At 44.7% G+C, this 17,738-nt stretch overlaps 1 protein-coding gene across 4 annotated transcripts in view; it reads right to left on the reverse strand.

Moving 5' to 3' along the window:
• Positions 1-271: 271 nt before the first annotated feature.
• The window catches only part of Snp (Snipper), a 78,800-nt gene continuing 61,333 nt past the window's right edge, over positions 272-17,738 (reverse strand). For 2 of the 4 annotated variants that reach the window (XR_012823232.1, XM_075671346.1), the window contains one exon: positions 8,836-9,641. Coding sequence is in view for 2 of the 4 variants with exons in the window: in XM_075671346.1 (XP_075527461.1) it covers positions 9,577-9,641 (65 nt within the window). In the remaining 2 variants the exon portion in view is untranslated. Of the gene's footprint in view, positions 1,268-8,835; positions 16,282-17,738 lie in introns of those variants that run through there. The other 2 variants (XM_075671350.1, XR_012823231.1) reach the window with 2 other exon arrangements.

Raw genomic sequence — 17,738 nt, forward strand, 5'->3', positions numbered from 1 at the left:
CCGGATATCTCTCGCTATCCTTCTTGCCTGTGCTTCTAAACCTCTGCCGAAAAGCTTCGGCTGAAAGGCGGTACTTTTTCAAAAGACTAGCCTTAACCTTTGCATAATCATATGCATCCTGCGCACCGAGTCTGGCTATTACTTCCGCAGCCTCACACGGTAACATAGACAGCAACCGCTGTGGCCATCTACTCAGACCGAAGTTCATCTTCTCGCAAGTCTTTTTAAAATTTTCTAGGAACAAGCCTATGTCATTCCCGACCTCAAATGGCTTTAACAGCCTGTCCATGCGGTATGATTCTGCCTCACTTGGTCATCCCAAAGCCCCTTCACTTCCTTGAGACAACTCCAAACGTTTGCTTTCATGTTCAAGTTAAATTTTTCTTAACTCGCGATCTTCCTCGCATTCCTCTCTGTCCCGTTTTTCTCTCTTTTTAAGAAGTTCCAACTCCATTTCAATGTCCTCATCACTGGCCTGTTCGGAAATCAGCAGCAAAATTCCGATTTTAGCATTTCCTTGCGTACCTCTCAGCCCGGTTCCTCACCAACAATCAACAATTCGTCTCTCAGCAGTGTCCTTAACTCCATGATTCCTGCTCTACTCCTTTCATCCTGCTCGCTAAACCTACCTGGGAAAACACAACCTAGCTAACAATCAACAATCTAGCTTCCCTACTGTTCTAAACAGAACAACCACAAAATGAAGCCTAGAGAGTCAAAGCAAGAACCAAGCACTCACCGCAAACACAGTACCATGTCGCAAAGTCACTGCTGTCAGCCAGTTGTAATGTTTGGAGTCGGGCATGAAATAGATGGTAGCTGGTCCATGCCGTCGTCCAACTTATCCACGCTGAGGACGTTGTTGAAGGGAGAGACTTGTTTTCATCGAGAACGAAGAATGTGGGATTTATTTACAGTATCTACATGAGAATGTTACAGTTCATGACTCTAACATGACTGAAAGAGGAAAGCACACTGAGCAGCCACACAACAGCTGCTTATAAACACTATGTCCTCCCTAGAGCCTTAGACGAGGGAAAAACGGCCGTTCAACCTGCTACCAATTCGGAGCGTTCAAAGTTATCGTAGCCGACCCATCTTTGAGGGGGAGCGATAACACACTTCTGCGCAGGTTTCACTGACCACGCCGAGCTGAGCGGGTTCTCGCAGACACGTGTCTTGCCCCGAGCAGGCGCCTCTTCATCCCAATGTTGACTCCGCAGACAATGACCACCGTGGCCGTCCATTGTCTGGCGTCTTCAAAGGCCTGCGAGAAGGCACCGCAAAGCATCACCTTCCAGGAATTCCCCCTGCTTCAGTCAAATTGTGAAGGCGTTGGCGATTTCACTAACAATACTTGGTCCACCGACCACGTTTAGTCATAGCGGCGCCGAGGGGGTGTTGTGCGGCACACCGTCGTCCCTACAAAACGAGTCGCCGCAGCAGGTGGGGAAGGCTTCCATGTTTGCTTCTGGGAAGCTCGCCACCCTTGCAGCTGCGGCTGGCTGGGAAAATTGTGTAGGTCGGTACCCTTGCAGGCCGTTCATAAAAGTTTGCGTGCGTGCACGTGTGTGTTGAGAGGCTGTCGAATTTTATTGTGTAATCACCACTTACCCTATATATGTTGGTGAGAACGGCCCTCAGGAATGTCGGCAGTTGGGCGGGTTGGTGACCAACCATTTTGGCAGTGGTTGTCCTGTGCAGTCTTTTTGCTTTCTTCTGTCATGTTTTTGTTTTTTGCTTTAAATGTTCAGAAGAAAACAACACTGTGCAATGCGGACAGCCATTACAATACAACTGCTACACTGCTTTAAATTTTTTCTATTGGCATGTGTCACTTCCGACATTGTCTGTCCATTTTATTTTCAGGCTCTTTCAACATGAGAGTTACACTAGCACGCATTCCCTTGCAGAAACAAAAGAAAATGTATATATATTTTGAGGAAATGGGGGCCATTTTCTAGGCGGCATATATTGAAAGTTTGAGCAGTGTAGGTTACTTATGCGCTTTGAAAATATTTACTATATACCTACTTTTCCCCAACCCTTATAAATGACACAAGGCATTTAGCTGCTTTTCCCGGTTTCCTCAATAAACTATGCCAGGCATGATGTTTATATTTCGTTGAAGTAGGAACCATGTCCTGAGTGACAAGTGATAAAGGTTTAATCTATGTGGGTTCATTGCAGCCTTTGCAAAAAGTTACGTATACAAGTGTTTCAAGGTGTCATACTGTAGTTATTCAATATGCTTCCCAGTTCATAAAACAACTGCACGAAATACGAGGTTCAAGCTCTGTGCAAATAGGGAGACTTTTTATTGTGATGCGTTGCAAAACTATCACGTCCTTGGTTTAACTGTAACGTAAATAATAACTGAACCCTAGCTTTTTCCCTATTTTTGTTCGTCATATACAAGGCTCGCAGTTTCCTTCCTCTGTGAACTAAACAAGGCACCTTGTTCATATTTGGGGAAAATTAGGGGTATGGTATGTGTAATGTGTAGGAACGTTCCAAATAGGTAGGTTAAATATGCCTATTTACGTGTGCAAGTGGTTTAACGCGTTATCGGTGTGTTTTACGACCAGTGTAAAACTCGATCACACTGCTGCCCCGGCATAATTACAACTTCAACCAAGGTCAAATCCTGCGAACATAGAGGGAGCACTACACCAAGTTTGTGTGCGATGTTAAATGCGCATTGTTTTTGCAAACGATTAAAAAAGTTTTTGAAGATCTTAAGCAAGCATTCAAAAGTGTCAAGCTGCCCTTATCAGCTAGGTTTCCAAAGTTTTTAAGAGAGCTCTGTACTTTACAAACTTTATACTTAGTTGGAATGGCTGCAGCTTAATTGCAATTTGTCGTGCCGCTTTAATGTTTCTGCTTTATATGTAAAAAGTTACTTATAATCATGAACCATCGTTTTCTTTAGGGCTGATACGTATATTAGATTTGCCTGGTGTCCTCAGTGAACTAAACGAGGCAGCTTCTTTATGTTTCCTGACAGTAAAGTCAAAGTAATGGGCGATGTGAAGGGAAAGTTCAAAGTGGGTAGGTAATTGTGGCTGTGGCAATAAATTGCGCATACAAGCACTCTGCAGAGTTGTGAGTGTGTTAAACAAACGGGGCAAAATTAGGCCATTGCCCTGGTTGAAGTACACATGCCACCGAAATAAACTTTAGTAAAACTGGGGGGAACACTATGAAAAACCTCTGAGCGAAGGTAAACAAGTTGGATTAAACACAGCCTAATTTTGCTAAAAAAAATGTCTTAGCCAAGTTTTAGAACGTCTGACACTGCTGCTATCAGCTGCTTCCCATTTCACCTACATAGCCGTAGGTTACAACACATATATATTTTGTGGAAATGGGAGAGGTGGTCATGGTAAGTGCAATGTCTGACAAAATGTTCACATTCCTGGTTCAGTTATAACCATTGCAAATAATTACTGAGCCCTCGTTTCCCGCCCTGCCCCATTTTTATTTTTATGCGAAATAAGACATGCGCAGTTGGTGTCTCCAAGGTCTTCGGTGAACTAAGGCACCTTGGGCATATTTGGCAAAAATAAGAGGCCCATTACAGGTAATGTGTAGGCTAAGTTCAAATTGAGGGAACAAATTATAACACTGGCAATAAATTATGCATGCAAGTGATCTGGAGCTTTGTCAATATGTTTTACGAACAAAGCAGAATTTAGCTTGTTGCTTTGGGAGAACTGGGAACCAAACCGATGTCAAATCTACCAAACATAAGTGGGGAGGGGAGGAGATGCTATTTCCAGTCAAGAGGCCTGTACAAAGAACTGATTCCCATTGTGCCTCGTACAGGAATATAGGGTCCCATCCTTCTTTCAACCAAGCGTTGATTCTCTAAAGTCCGTATTAATTAATTGTAAGATGCCACGTAATTCCAGACGTATACTCTTTGTCTAGGCAGCGCTCGTATTGTCGGTCTCCTTGTTTCTCTGCCATCAGGACACCACCTCATGTTGACAACTCGTGCATACTACCCTTATTGTCCCCGGCGCTAACGTGTGGTAAGGCCCATTAGCGCCATGCCTCATACACCGTGCATTTCGTATACGCAGCTTTTTAAAGAACAAGAGAGACAGAGTGAGAAACCGAGGTTGAATCTAGCAAACATAAGGGGGGAGAAGGGGGGGATGCTATGATTAATGTTCTGGCAAAGTAAAATGTATGTTGATCTATTGCTGGCCTTTAAAAATTCCTAACAATAAATGCTCGAAAGCCTTACGTGCAGGCAAGGTTTCTAATGAAACCAACAAACACTGGCAGCTTTTTAAGGTTTAATTACAGGAAACTCAAACTCTTGTTTCAACTGCTTGAAAGAAACAACTTTGAAATTGCTTTGTAGTTCTGCAAGGTCACAAGCATCAGCTGACATTTTCTTTTTTCTCTCTTGTGAATATTGCGTATTTTTTGTTGACTGAACTTTGCTGCGTTAATCTCAACAAGACTTTTTCCACCACGGGAAAAACTTATGCCATGGACTTATACACCAAGTATTATCATTTGTTGAATTATTAAAATTGTAGCAAATGTCTAGTTTTATATGCGCTGAACTGCTAATACTGTGCGGAGTCAGGGACTCCTGCCAGGCACTCATTGCTTTTGTCACTGCATCACCTTGACATTTTATTTAATTTCAGGGAATATATTCAAATAATTTTTTTATCCACCATGGTTCACAATGTGTGATTGATAGTCAATTACATGGCTTGTAGTAACAAAATTAACTGATAGACACAATTCCAGGCTCTTTCTGTTTTGGCAATAGTATTTGCAATGTATATATACATAAAGGTGGAGAGAGAGGGTCTAGTTTGTCCCGTGGTTTGAGAGCGGCTGATGGCGACCAACAAATGGGGCTAGTTTTGGTTTCAAGGAGGCACCGGCGGCAACATTCAAAACAAGAACATACACAGTATATGTATATGCATGCTATATACATATACAGTATATGTAGGCTATATGCTTATCCTGATCCATGCCTTATATGTGGGTTATATTGCTGCACTATTCCATCAGTAAAGTTGCTCATACCAGGTCTTATGTTCTTGTCTAAGCCATTCCTCAGGATTTTGAGAATTAATGGCAGCCCACAAACAAATGTCATGAAACATAACATTCACGGTACATTTACCTAAAATCTTCTCAAACTATTAAATATTGAGTGCAAGACAATATCAGTGCTCAAACCTGAAAGCGATTTAATTTTACTGGCACGGTTCCTAACATGCAGCATAGGGGCACCTGTGCGGTGTCATTACAGGCCCCACACGGCATATTTCAAGAATTCGAAATATTTTGGCTCACCCGGGTATGTCACATGCACGTTAGTCAGACCCATGTATAATCAGTATCTCATCAGAGAAGTTCACGCTGTCATGAGCCAATAAAGGAAGAAAGAAAGAAGAAAAAGCAGAAGAAAACAAGAAGACATGAGGAGTCGGTGGCTGAAACAAAGAAAAAAGAAGATAGGAAATAAGAGCGTACGAATAAAAAGAATACAATATGAAAGCAGAAAAGTACAAAAGTGCACGTGCAGCTACATGGCCAATGGGAGAAGGGACACGTAGTTGAAGAGAGCGGCCCAGCTACGCTCTGGGATGAAGGCAAGGAGAAGGGGCTGGAGGCCGAACAGGACGGGTGGATGGCGGAGACGGCGGCAACCCAGTGGAACTTCTTCAGCTGCCACAGCCACGACGCGCAAGCTGAGAGGAGCTCCCACCGGAAGCCGCAGCTACAGGCTGATGGTGCCGCTTCCCAGATTCCCTGCGGCTATGATCCGCAGCTTGCGGAGTCGACCGGGCGATCCAAGCGCCTAGGTCTCTCCACACTCCTGACCCCCTGACCAGGCCAATCGTGGACCGAACGTCGGACACAGCGATGTCGAGTCTACGAAGCATCGGCGGGCCTAACGATGTGTCGTCGGAAGCAGCGACGACGAGGTGACGTGGCCACGTCGATAGACTTTATGTAAATATTTTCAACTTCATAATACGTCGTGTGCGAGCACTTAAGACAATATTTTCAATTAACTAGCTTTGTATATAGTTTGTCCTATGTTAGGGTTCTGCCATTGGGTTGACAACATGTGCTTTCTGGATATATGTATTTTTCTTATGCTCATGCCCCATAAAGGCTTTTCCTGACTCAAATGTTCCTTGCGTCATGTTTACCACCCTGAGACCGTGACACATGCGCAATGCCAGACCTTTCTATTGCAGTCAGTGCTTTGAGCGAAACTGCCCCGCCTTTTTTTCTTTTTCTTCACACAGGTTTGCATCGCTAGTGGCTATGTGGCGTGGCGGCACACAGCGAACACAAATTTTTTCGCCAGCACTCCCCGCAGTGGCACTGCATGTCCAATTCGAACCAGGAGCAGTGACATCACTTTTTTTCATACTTACCGAATTTTCTTGCAACAGGGAAGAAAGAACCAGACAAAAAATAACTGTACAGAAGGGCTTCTGAGCCCGCTTCACAACTTTTCAAATATGACTGATGCCCGAAACAAATAATTTTAATTTTGCATAATTAAACTTATTTAATCATCTAATTACACTTTAAAAAATTGTATGAATAGCTCAAGTGGACTGCAAACTACATATATATATATACTTTTGGTCTCGTCCGCCGAATGTGCACCATTCTGTTTTTAAAGTTTGGTTCAACTATGGACACACAGTATAGTAGTCCCTGCAGTCTGGGCTAGGAGGTGCTACAGACGCTGCTGAGCCAGCTAAGCAGCACCACCAGGCAGCGCGGTCACGTAGGCGTGTATGAGCTGAGAGATTCCCGCATCCGCTTAAGCCTGCCGTTCAGTGCCACAACAGCCTCGAAAACACGAAATGTTGACACCCACCCGTAAAATCCTTCTTATTTCTGAGTGCACCACTGCTGTTGTCGGCAGCATAAAGTAAGTCGCGTTTGTTCACTTTTGCATGCCAATCTATTTACTGCTTTCGAATGCAAAATTTTTATCCTTGCCGTGCAGTCAGTTGAGGGGGCTCTTGCATGTAAGTGGCATTCATTAATAAAGGGGACAACGAGGCTCGTAGCCTTGGCCGCAGCTTCCAGCACATGCAGTGAGTGACGTGATGTGATGCAATATCACTGCATGTTAAAAACTAAAACAAAGAAAGAGGCAAAGACTTTGTCAAAGAGGCTAAAAAGAGTGTCAAGAAGCAGGTGTGGAAAGCTACCTCACAAGCACCAAGAGGCAATTTTATGATCGCACTGCGTGACACGACTGTTACGTCCCTGAGGTGTCTAAACATATGATGAATTTATACCTCTGTCACTCGGGCACTGTGGAGCACTGTCGAGTCCTATCCAGATTGGGTTGGACTCGGCACGGGCACTTTCAACTACGGTTTTCCACGATCCAGATTCAGTATCGTAGGCTGTCGTCTCCACCGTTATGCTAGGTGAGCTCAATCAAGTCGATCCGGATGGTTGGACTATGCAACAGCCACCATTCTTTACCGCAACAAAAAAATTTTAACCGTATTGGGCTTGATCGCGATTGAAAGTGCCCACATTGCACTGGTATTAAAGAACGACTGAAAACCAAAGCGATTCGAACAGCCATATTGCACTCCTCTCGCAACACAACTCGCGGAGTTAGGATGCCGTGGAGTAAAGTCTACATTGTTTTCAGAAATGGGCTACCTAATCGTATGCCTGTGATAAAGCGACTGCTTGTAACTTGCTAATACAAAAATGTTGCCGATCAAGTGCGCGAAGTCAAATAAACACGAGAAAGCACAATGTGCGTCGCACACGTAAATCAGCCGACACTCAATGCACCCCTCAAAGTTTGTTGAAGTAGAGCTACTACGATATTCTTGTCATCATGCCTGAGCAACAAGGCAAGGTAACATTGCTGCCAAAAATAATCATAAGGAAGAAACGGCAAACTACGTGGTTCATCAACTACTTAGTTCAAGGGACAGCGGTAAGTCATGCCTGCCTGTGTTCTTTTTTCATATCCAAGAAACTGTAGAACTTTACAGGAGGCTGCAGACCTCAGGTGTTCTTGTCACTGTTGTGGCAGTTCATCCGACGCGAGAAGCAATATTTTACAAAGATTGTGGGCATTGCGAGCACCTCACGGTGCTGTCGACCTGATACATAGTGACGCTGCTCTCCGCCAGGGGAAGGACTGGTGCTGGAGTCTGTCGGCAAACTTGAGCTTGGGAGCCCTACACTAAGTGTGGACCATGCTGTGTTAAAAAAATGGGGGGAGGGGGGGGCACGGCATACGATGATGGCATCGACAGTGTATTATTAGCAGTCGTCTTGGGCACGCTGGCGAATTTTTATCATTGATTAGCGAATTAGTCAAAATAGCTTAACTTTATAATTACATGCATAATTGGTTATGCCCAAATGTGCATCGCCATTCGAAAACAAATATATTAAACAGTTTCCAAGTCGCTACATTTTATTAAGTTATTTTTCCGCACTTAGAAGAGGCGAAAAATGCAGAATGCGAAGTGAAGGCGGGTATGTACATCTTGTGCACGTGACCGCATCGCTTTCAGAAGGGCTGGTGCCAGAGGACGAGCACTAACTACTCCACTTAATGGCAGACTTGGTGACTGCAACAGAGCAGGTTCTGATGTTTGTTTGCAGTCTTTTACCGCTTTCTCCGGGTATAATAGGTCGCATCCATGGCCACAAGATGGATGGCAACCTCTCGAAATGCTGAGCAGGCAGTGCAAGGAATCAGGGGTACCGAGGGTCTGTTGGGTACAGTCGTGCCCAAGGCCAAAGCCAGCAGACAATGAGACAAGTGAAAATGTATGGGAGATAAAGTTTCATTATTGAACTATTATCTAATCTATCATAGACAATAAACGTATAAAAAATAGAAATCAACTTGAAAGTTGCGGAACGCACAACCTCTGGATGGCATGCGCGGATAGCCGTACCTTCCTCCGCGGGCTCATCTATGTACTTACAACCTTGCCCTGTCCATGACGACAGAATCACGTGCCAAAAAGCACCAACCAAAAATGTGCGCAGGAGCGGACGAGGAGGACGAGCTCTGCCGCCTGCTGTGTCCACGCGGCCGGCTCGAGCTGCCACGCGAACCATACAACGAGGTGTACCCGGGCGTGCTGCTGGGTGACGGCACAACGGCGCTGTGTGTGGGTCTGCTGCGGCGACTGGGCGTAACGCACGTGTTGAATGCAGCGTGCGGCCGCGATGCCTCGCTCTGCCTAGTGAACACTGGGCCCGCGCTGTACCGGGCAGCCGGCATAGCCTTCCTAGGCATCGAGGCGCTGGACATGTCCGTGTTCCGGCTCGACCGCTTCTTCAATGAGGCAGCCGACTTCATTGAGCGTGCGTTGGCCGAGCCTGGGGGCCGCGTGTTCGTTCACTGTCACCAGGGGATCAGCCGCTCGGCGACGCTGGTGCTTGCCTTCCTCATGCTGCGCCGGCGGCTGAGTGCCCGTGAGGCTGTGCGACTGGTGCGCGCACGACGAGAGATTGTGCCCAACCGCGGCTTCCTGCGACAGCTCTGCCTCCTCGAATACCGGCTCACGCAAACCGGTGGCCACGGGACGCCAGCCATCCGACCAGCTGCGCCAGGTTGCGGCAGTCATCTGCATTAGATGGTTGCGCATCAGGCACTGACACGCTGCTAACTGGGGAAAAGCACTGAGCAACCTTGCGCAGGTTGCAGCAACATTTCCCTCTACGCATTAAACTTAAAGGGCCCCTCACCAGGACTGGCCATTTTGAGCTGACAAGCGCAGAGCATACATAGCATGATAACGATAGTGTCTGCAAACTATTACATAGCTGCGCGCCACGGAAAGATCTGAAATCTCAAACCGAACACCATTTTTCTTTCTCCTCGGGGCCACTGTGCTCCAAGCCAGAGGATGACATACTCGCGTCCCAGCACCTACGTAGTCGTGTCTGCAGTGTGACGTCGCTCGTAATGACACATAGCTTCGAGAATTGTTCAAGGCACCATCTGTTATATGTATAATCTGTTACTGCACTTGACAAATTGAAGTTTATTATTATTATTATTATTTATTTGTTTTGAACACATATGTACAATTAAAAGGAAAGGGAAAGTGAGTAGCAGGCTGGCAACTGCCACCGGAAGGGGCACAACGCCTGCCTGCTCTTCAGAAGGGAGGTGACTGCACCACAGGAATGGAAGATAGGAAAGAGGGGAGGAAAAAGGAAAGGAAGAGCAATAGGACAAATTTAAAGAATAAAGTGGAACACACAGTACAGATCACACACAGTAGGGCCAGTCACTGAAGGTCATGCTACTACAAAATGTTGAATAGAATAGTTTCGACACTACAAGCGCGAACCTAAGTTAGTTAACTCTAGAAGAGTAAGTAGACCGTGATGAGCCTGATCACATTTAGATGCACAACCACTGGGGTACAAACATTCGTAGAGTGTCATACGCCGCAGGTCAAGGAGATGATAGTCTCTCGCTAGCGACATGCGCTGCGCACTGAAAGCGAGACACTCAAATATAAGGTGCTGAAGTGTCTTGCAGCAGCCACAAGACGTATACTATGGGCTGGCCACACGTCCTTGTCTGTATAAACATTCATGCGCGCTCACACAGCCAACCCTCAGCTTGAGTAGTTGTGCTCTAGCGCAGCGAGGCAAGCCTCGACAGCTAACACGGGGCGGGAATGTTCTGTTCGCAACGCGCTGTTCTGGATGCTGCTTGAGTAGGTGGTGACGAATCAGCAGACGAGCATCATCAAGCTTGCACAAAATTTCTGGGCAGTCACAGATGTTATGAGTGCAAATTTAAGCCAGTCGATCAGCCTCATAATTTCCGGCGATTCCTACGTGTGAAGGTACCCATTGAGCAACGAGAGACACCCCACATGATGAAAAATTTTGCTTTCAGAGTCAGTAATACTGCACACAACTGGGCAATCAGTCTCACTGCATTGTAACCTGCCAAGGGCAGCTCGGGAATCCGTAAAGATGGCAATCTTCGATGTAGTTAACTCCTCTTGCACGTATTGCAGTGTAACATTAATCGCTGCTAGCTCCGCAGTTGTTGATGAAGTTGGATGAGGTATTTGAACGATACGCCGTATTTGTGTCAAAGGGAAAAAAAAAAGCTGCAGAGGCGCCTTGACCGTCACTCTATAGAGGTGCATCTGTGAATACTTGAAGATAAATTGAAGTTTAGAGAAATAATAAAACACACAAACGGAATGTCTGCATGTTTTTTGCTTTACTTCGCACCGAAGCAAGAGAGATGTACTTCCACTTCGTCTGCTTGTTCCCACGATTACGTGCGCAGGTACCGAAACTATGCCACCTTTTACCGTGTTCCAGCGCGTGATCATGCTCTGCAATCCGCTTGTTCTTCCTCAGTATTCGTGTAGCACTGAATTATACCGCTAGTCACGTGCCCTTTGCACAGCGCGCAAAATCGTGCAATGCCCGAAACGATAACAGCTTGTGCGCAATGCTGCCAGCGGAAATGCGCATCGCTGAAAAAAAGAAAGCGAGAAGAAAAAAAAAAGTAAAGGCAAGGCCCATGACGTATGTGTCAAGCAATCCTTGAGGTCCGGCATGGGAGAATGCAAGGAAGGAATTTCGCTTGCGAAGGCTAGACGGGGAAGTGGAGAGAGAATGTCGCTATGCAGTGGAGCCTGCCCGCTGAAATCATGGGTTCGCGGCACTGAAATACTTCTATTCCGGCTATTAATGAGCCGACTTGAAAAATGTTTGCGGCAGAACGCTCCCTAGAGGACACCTAACAACTTCCAGCGTATAACCAAAATTTCCTATGGGGCCTGTGAGGGGCCCTTTAAGAGAAGGTGCAACCGTCTGTTTTAGGACCGCTTTTATTTCTCCTATACATCAATGACATCACCTCGAATATTACATCAAAAATACGGTTATACGCAGATGATTGCATGGTTTATAGGAACATAGAGAGTCACACTGATGCTCTGTCCCTGCAGGGTGACCTTGACCGAATGCTTGCTTGGTGCCGTAAATGGAACATGAACTTCAATCCCAGTAAATGTAGTTACATTAACTTTAGCAGAAAGCGGGCTAACATTCTCCACAACTATAATTTAGACGTTTTAATCAAAAAACTAGATCAGGCAAAATATCTTAGTGTTTTCTTTTCTTCAGAACTGTTGTGGAATAAACGTGGACTACATCACCTTAAAAGCCGGACGTGTTCTTAACTTCATTAAAAGGAATTTCAAAAAAGCCCCTCAAGATCTCAAACATTTTCTGTACTTTTCTAATGTTCAGTCAATTCTAGAGTATGCTTCAGTGGTCTGGGACCCGAACACTAAAATTCTTTTGAACAAGTTGGAGGCAATACAGAATCATGCTGGGCAATTTGTTACTAACATGTACAGTCATAATGTTAGCGTTACAGGTCTAAAGCACACTGTCTTGTGGGACACTCTAAAACTCCGGCGCACCTTTTCTAGGTGTTTAATTTTTAAGCAGATTGTGTGTGCAGAGGTGGAAATAAATCGACATGCGTACCTTCAGCCCCCCACGTACATATCCAGACGAAGGGACAACAGCAAAAAAATTGGCGAATATTAATGCCGTACATCTGCGTTCCAAGCGTCATTCTTTCCCCAAACTATTAAACAGTGGAACGCCCTTCCCGACACTTGTCACCGGCCCTACTGAGATGTTTTCTGCTGCGCTCTGGCAGCATTTGCGCATGAGTGCAACATGAGTTCAATTGTTTTCATTGAGTGTGCTGCTGTCACCTGCTGGTTCCACTGCAATCTGTGTCCACTGCTGTAATCACGCCAAACATTTTTTTACGTCGTGGTTGTAACTTTTTTGCATTTACTCATGTATAATGCCCCCCTATAACAATGCCTCAGGGCGAATGTAGGTATGTTAATAAATAAAATAAATAAACTTGTGTCGGCTATTCCGGTCCAAAGATATTATTATTGTTATTCGGAACGAGGGACAGATTAGAAAGGAAAAAAAATACGGCATTTAAATCTTGACTAAAAATAGGGTTCAGCGGTTTTGGATGAAACCAAAAGACCAGAAATATTCTTTCAGGAATTCAGAGCACTAAGACAGCGATCGCCACGCAGCTGCGAGCCCATACATATATGCTGCGATGCAAGGAGCCTCATAGGGGCCTGGCGAGATGAAGCTCATGCCCATGGAGTTATTGTTTACTTATGCCTTTCTTAGTTGCTACCATGTTGCCTATTGCTGGTGATGAGAAACAGCAATGAGAGTGAAGACAGGGTCCTCGCAGTCTTCACGCTGCGGCCACAACGGCGGATGAAGTGGGCAAGTTCAGTGAGGCTAATGTGGGATCACACCTATATATTGCCATTTCATTTGCACTTTTCATTGCATTTTTGTGCCGACATGATGTTACAAATACTCTCATTCTATTTGAGCTCGAACATCAAACGCACGCATTCAGTTCTTGCATAGTAACACAGCCGTATAGCATCGTACCTTTCCTACAGCTACTTTCCGAAGTCTTTCTTAATCTGTGAATTAGGTGCAACTATATAGTGTCCAGGAGCAGTATGTGCAGTCATACAACACGTATCAGAATCTAGTGAACTAGATATTCGAAATACTGTAAGCTCAACCCAAAAAAATTCTACCAAGAATCGTCAATGAAAGCCTGCAAGGTGTCTACCAAGTTGACATTTCCGAATTCCGCGAGTTTTCCAGGTTTTCCCTGAGTGCCTTTGCAACATTCCCTGAGTGATGCAGAACTATGTTTTATGTCAAGACGGGCTGAAACCATATCCCCTGATACTGTCACCCTCTAGTAAACATCTGAAAAAATTTTAAAAAAGACGATTTAATCTTATTTAAATACTAAGGAGTAGTTTTTATGTTATTCAAAAAGAGAATAGAGGGGGACGGGTTAGTAAAATGCACATTAAATATCTTCGAAAAAATTGCAAATGGAGTCGGACACTCAAATACAAATGAAAAGGAGATGCATACAGAAGCAAATATTTTCGGATATGAACTATTTCTGTCAACTGATAGCAAGCTCAGTGGTATGAGGCCCGAATTTTGTCACAATTGAGATTCGCTCTCAACCGCACATGACGCCTCAGTGTTGTGTTTCACTGCTTTAAAGAGTTTATTTTGGTTAGAATGAGGGACACCTTCATCTCGGCATCAGCCAACACTGTTTTTTGAGCTCAAGCTCCTTCAAAATGGTGGCAGCAGGCTTCCTTTCCCATTCATTCCGCAATGTGTAGGTCCTTTCTGTTCTTGTCCTCCTTCCGCCACTCGTTCGCCCCATGGACCATTTGAAGCATCTTCTTGGTCAGTTGCACAGTCCACGTTCGATTTTTCGAACTCCCTAGGGGTCTAGAAAACGTCCGAAAAATCGGCCAATTGGAAAAAATAAACGCATGTCATTTTGTGCCCATCAAACCGCCACAGGCACATTCGAAAACGCTCTGAAGGCCTGTCAGTACACGTATTAGACATATCAGTGCTCGTACTGCCAGAAAAGATACCGGGTGCACACGTGTATAATTAAGGAATACATACTGTGTCCCGTGGCAATAGCCCCTTCCCACGCTTGTTATGCTTCACTGCAATACTTTTACGTATGCTTCACCATTTCAAGTAACATTTCTGTACAAAGGCAAAGCTGACTATTGGGAACCGGCATTATGCAACGCACCGTACCAATCGCGAGGACCACAAAGGCGGAGTCGGTGCCATTGCTGACACCAGCGAATTCTTTCGAAGAAAAACACGGCACCCTACCGCAAGATGCTTAACAGCGAACGTCGAAGCAACTAGGTCTAGCGTTACCGCGGTGGTGGCTACGGCTGCCAGCGGATCTGCGTGCAAGAGCGCCGTTTCGAGGCAGCGAGGTAATCAAAACGGCAGTGGTGGTGGCTTTGATTATTGCCGTTTCGGAGCTGCAGTCACGGCAAAAAGTCAAGAAAATCGGACGGCGAAGGGTTCTTGCGTCCGAAATTTCAGACGTTCTGATACATTGACTCTGTGGGGTACGTGGTGGTTCCGTGAAGCTGTCCAAATTATCGGGCATCCTGAAAGTCGGTCGTTGACTATACTCTGGCAACTCCTCCAGCCGACGACAGGGCGTCAAAGACGATTCATTACGATTCCTGTCTATTACTAGAGCCAGCACTACTGCAACTTTCGACCCTTTCAATAAAATTACAGCTAATTTTCCCTGTTTCCCGATAGAGGCACAAATTCTCTGAGTTTTCGCAGAGTTTTTCCAGACTACTCAATATCCCTGAGAATTCCCGGTTTTCCCGGTTGATAGACACTCTGGCTTGCCTATAAATATTTATCCACTGTAAAGAAAACGAATTCTCAGGTAGAAATTACAAAAAAAAATGAAAGAATGACGAATTACGAGAAAACAAAAGCCAGAAAATCTTGAACCTTAAAATATTATGCGAAAGTAATTATACCATAGGCATAAAATATATGATGCCTTTTGAATTTTAAGCATAACTGGCACCATGGCAGGCCACATCAAATTTTATTGACATGCTACAGTAATTGTGCCCTCAAATGTAGCCGCATGTCTATATATAAGGCTGCAGCGATACAGTAAGTTGTACTCAAAAATGTCGCATACTTGTATGCTGTTTCAAAAGCTTCAAAAAAACAACATTTTCTCATGAAAAAGAATGAATAAAAATTTACACTGGTCATTTCGTGACATTTAGTAGGATATTTATGCTAGCTGCATGCCCTTTGCCAGTAAATGAATTACAGTCCGGCTCTGCATTTCGTTTGCGTAATGTACCAACCATCTGTGTGTTTTCAGTCTTCAGCATTCATGAAGAAATACATATATATGGACTACAAGTGTCCTGTTGAAAAAGTTACGTCACAGGCGCCGACTACAGGGGGGCCGGGCCGCATGTTCAGAGCCCGAGCCCCTACGAAGTTTTCTGGGGGCAGAAGGGCAGAGCCCCCCTCCCCCCCCAAAAGTGTCATTACCAGAATGGCCATTAATTTATCATTTCTTAAGTTCAATTAGTAAGTACAAGTAGTTTCCCCTATGATTTCCTTGGTGTCATTGCTTGTTGGCTTCTCATGATTAATAAAAGCCCGGCCCCACGGTTAACCCCCCTTCTTTTAGTTCTCACATAACGAGGGTCTCGAATCCGGCAACACTGATGCCTTCAGGTAGCATGTGCAGGTTTATTGACCAGCTGCCTTCACCCAGGAAGATCAAGTACTCACATCTTGAAACTGCACAAGCACACAAACACGAGAAATGAAGAGAGTGGAAAGGACGAATCACTCACTCACAACTGAAAAATTTTATTGCAAGGAAACAAATATGTGCGCACAAAAATGGAGTAGGACGGCTGAGCATGCGTTACAAGGCTCTCGGGTTAAAGCATGTACATACACTTACTCATCACGCCTGTGCCAGAAAGGATGTTCCAAATCTGCCGCCAAGGTTTGTGAGTGACGGTGCTGGCTAACACTCCCAAGGCTACTTCTAGTCGCAACACATAAATACCTAAGAGAGTAGATGGGGAAACCACGTTGTGGTACCTTGTTTGGTTAGAGCATCGCATGCATAATGTGAAGACGTGGGATCGCTCCCCACCTGCGGCAAGTTGTTTTTTCATCCACTTTCACCGCCATTAATTTATCATTTCTTAAATTCAATTAGTGAATACAAGTAATTTCCCCTATGTTTTCCTTGGTGTCTTTGTTTGTTGGCTTCTCATGATATGCGTACCAGAGTTCTGTCACCCACATCATTCGAGGTTCCTTCTGAATGGCCTCTACCTTCTCACTTAAAATTTTATTGTGGCTAAAAGCTTACTGAATAATTGTTATAGTGGACATGCATGGCTTTTAATTCATGCTTTTGCTTTATTTCTGACAATAGAAGGACAGGCACATTAGACGCACCAGCGGCGGCTCCCGCATTCTTATTTTTTCACTTTCTTTTTTTTCAGCTTTCGCTATAGACACCATGCACAGACCCAATATATTAAGATATATACACAGGGCAAGTTTTATTAAATTTTTTAAGAAAGAAAGAGGGAGCCAACTAACAATAATTTCTAATGGCATGGATATCTTATACCTAGAGAATGAACAGGTTGCTTAATGTTCACCTCACTTTGAATTGCTGTGTGCTTTTTTGACACTGAAAGAAAACCTGCAGACTTCAGTGACCCCTTAGGCAGAGTCTTTCATCAATGTGTGAAATGCAGATGAATATGTGTCTCAGTATTGCTTCTCTTTCCAGTAAGCAATCCTTCCAACTCATGAAAAAAAGTTATAATAAATTACAACTTTATTAGGGATGGAAACATCACCACTTGCATGCCGAGGTCATAAATATATATAATTCACTCAGTAACCCAAGCAGGCTTCACTCAAAATCATAATCAAAAGGATTCATGCACAACAACGCTTGTACTCGGGCCAACAGTAAAAAAAGAAGGCTGCCGAATTTAAGATCCTCGCAATGAATAAACAAGAGAAGAGGGGGGACCGAGGGGCTCGATTTTGTCTGTTGGCTTTATATGGCTTTATATGGCCATGATTATGAAAATCGAGCCCCTCGATTCTCCTCCTTCTCTCGTTTATTCATTGCGAAATCTGGCAGCGTTGATGTCATTAGGTATCATGCAAGGGTTTATTTGCCACGTGCCCGCTCTCCTAAGATCACGTGTTACATG

The sequence above is a fragment of the Dermacentor variabilis genome, chromosome 10, assembly GCF_050947875.1.
Source record: "Dermacentor variabilis isolate Ectoservices chromosome 10, ASM5094787v1, whole genome shotgun sequence".
Lineage (NCBI taxonomy): Eukaryota > Metazoa > Arthropoda > Arachnida > Ixodida > Ixodidae > Dermacentor > Dermacentor variabilis.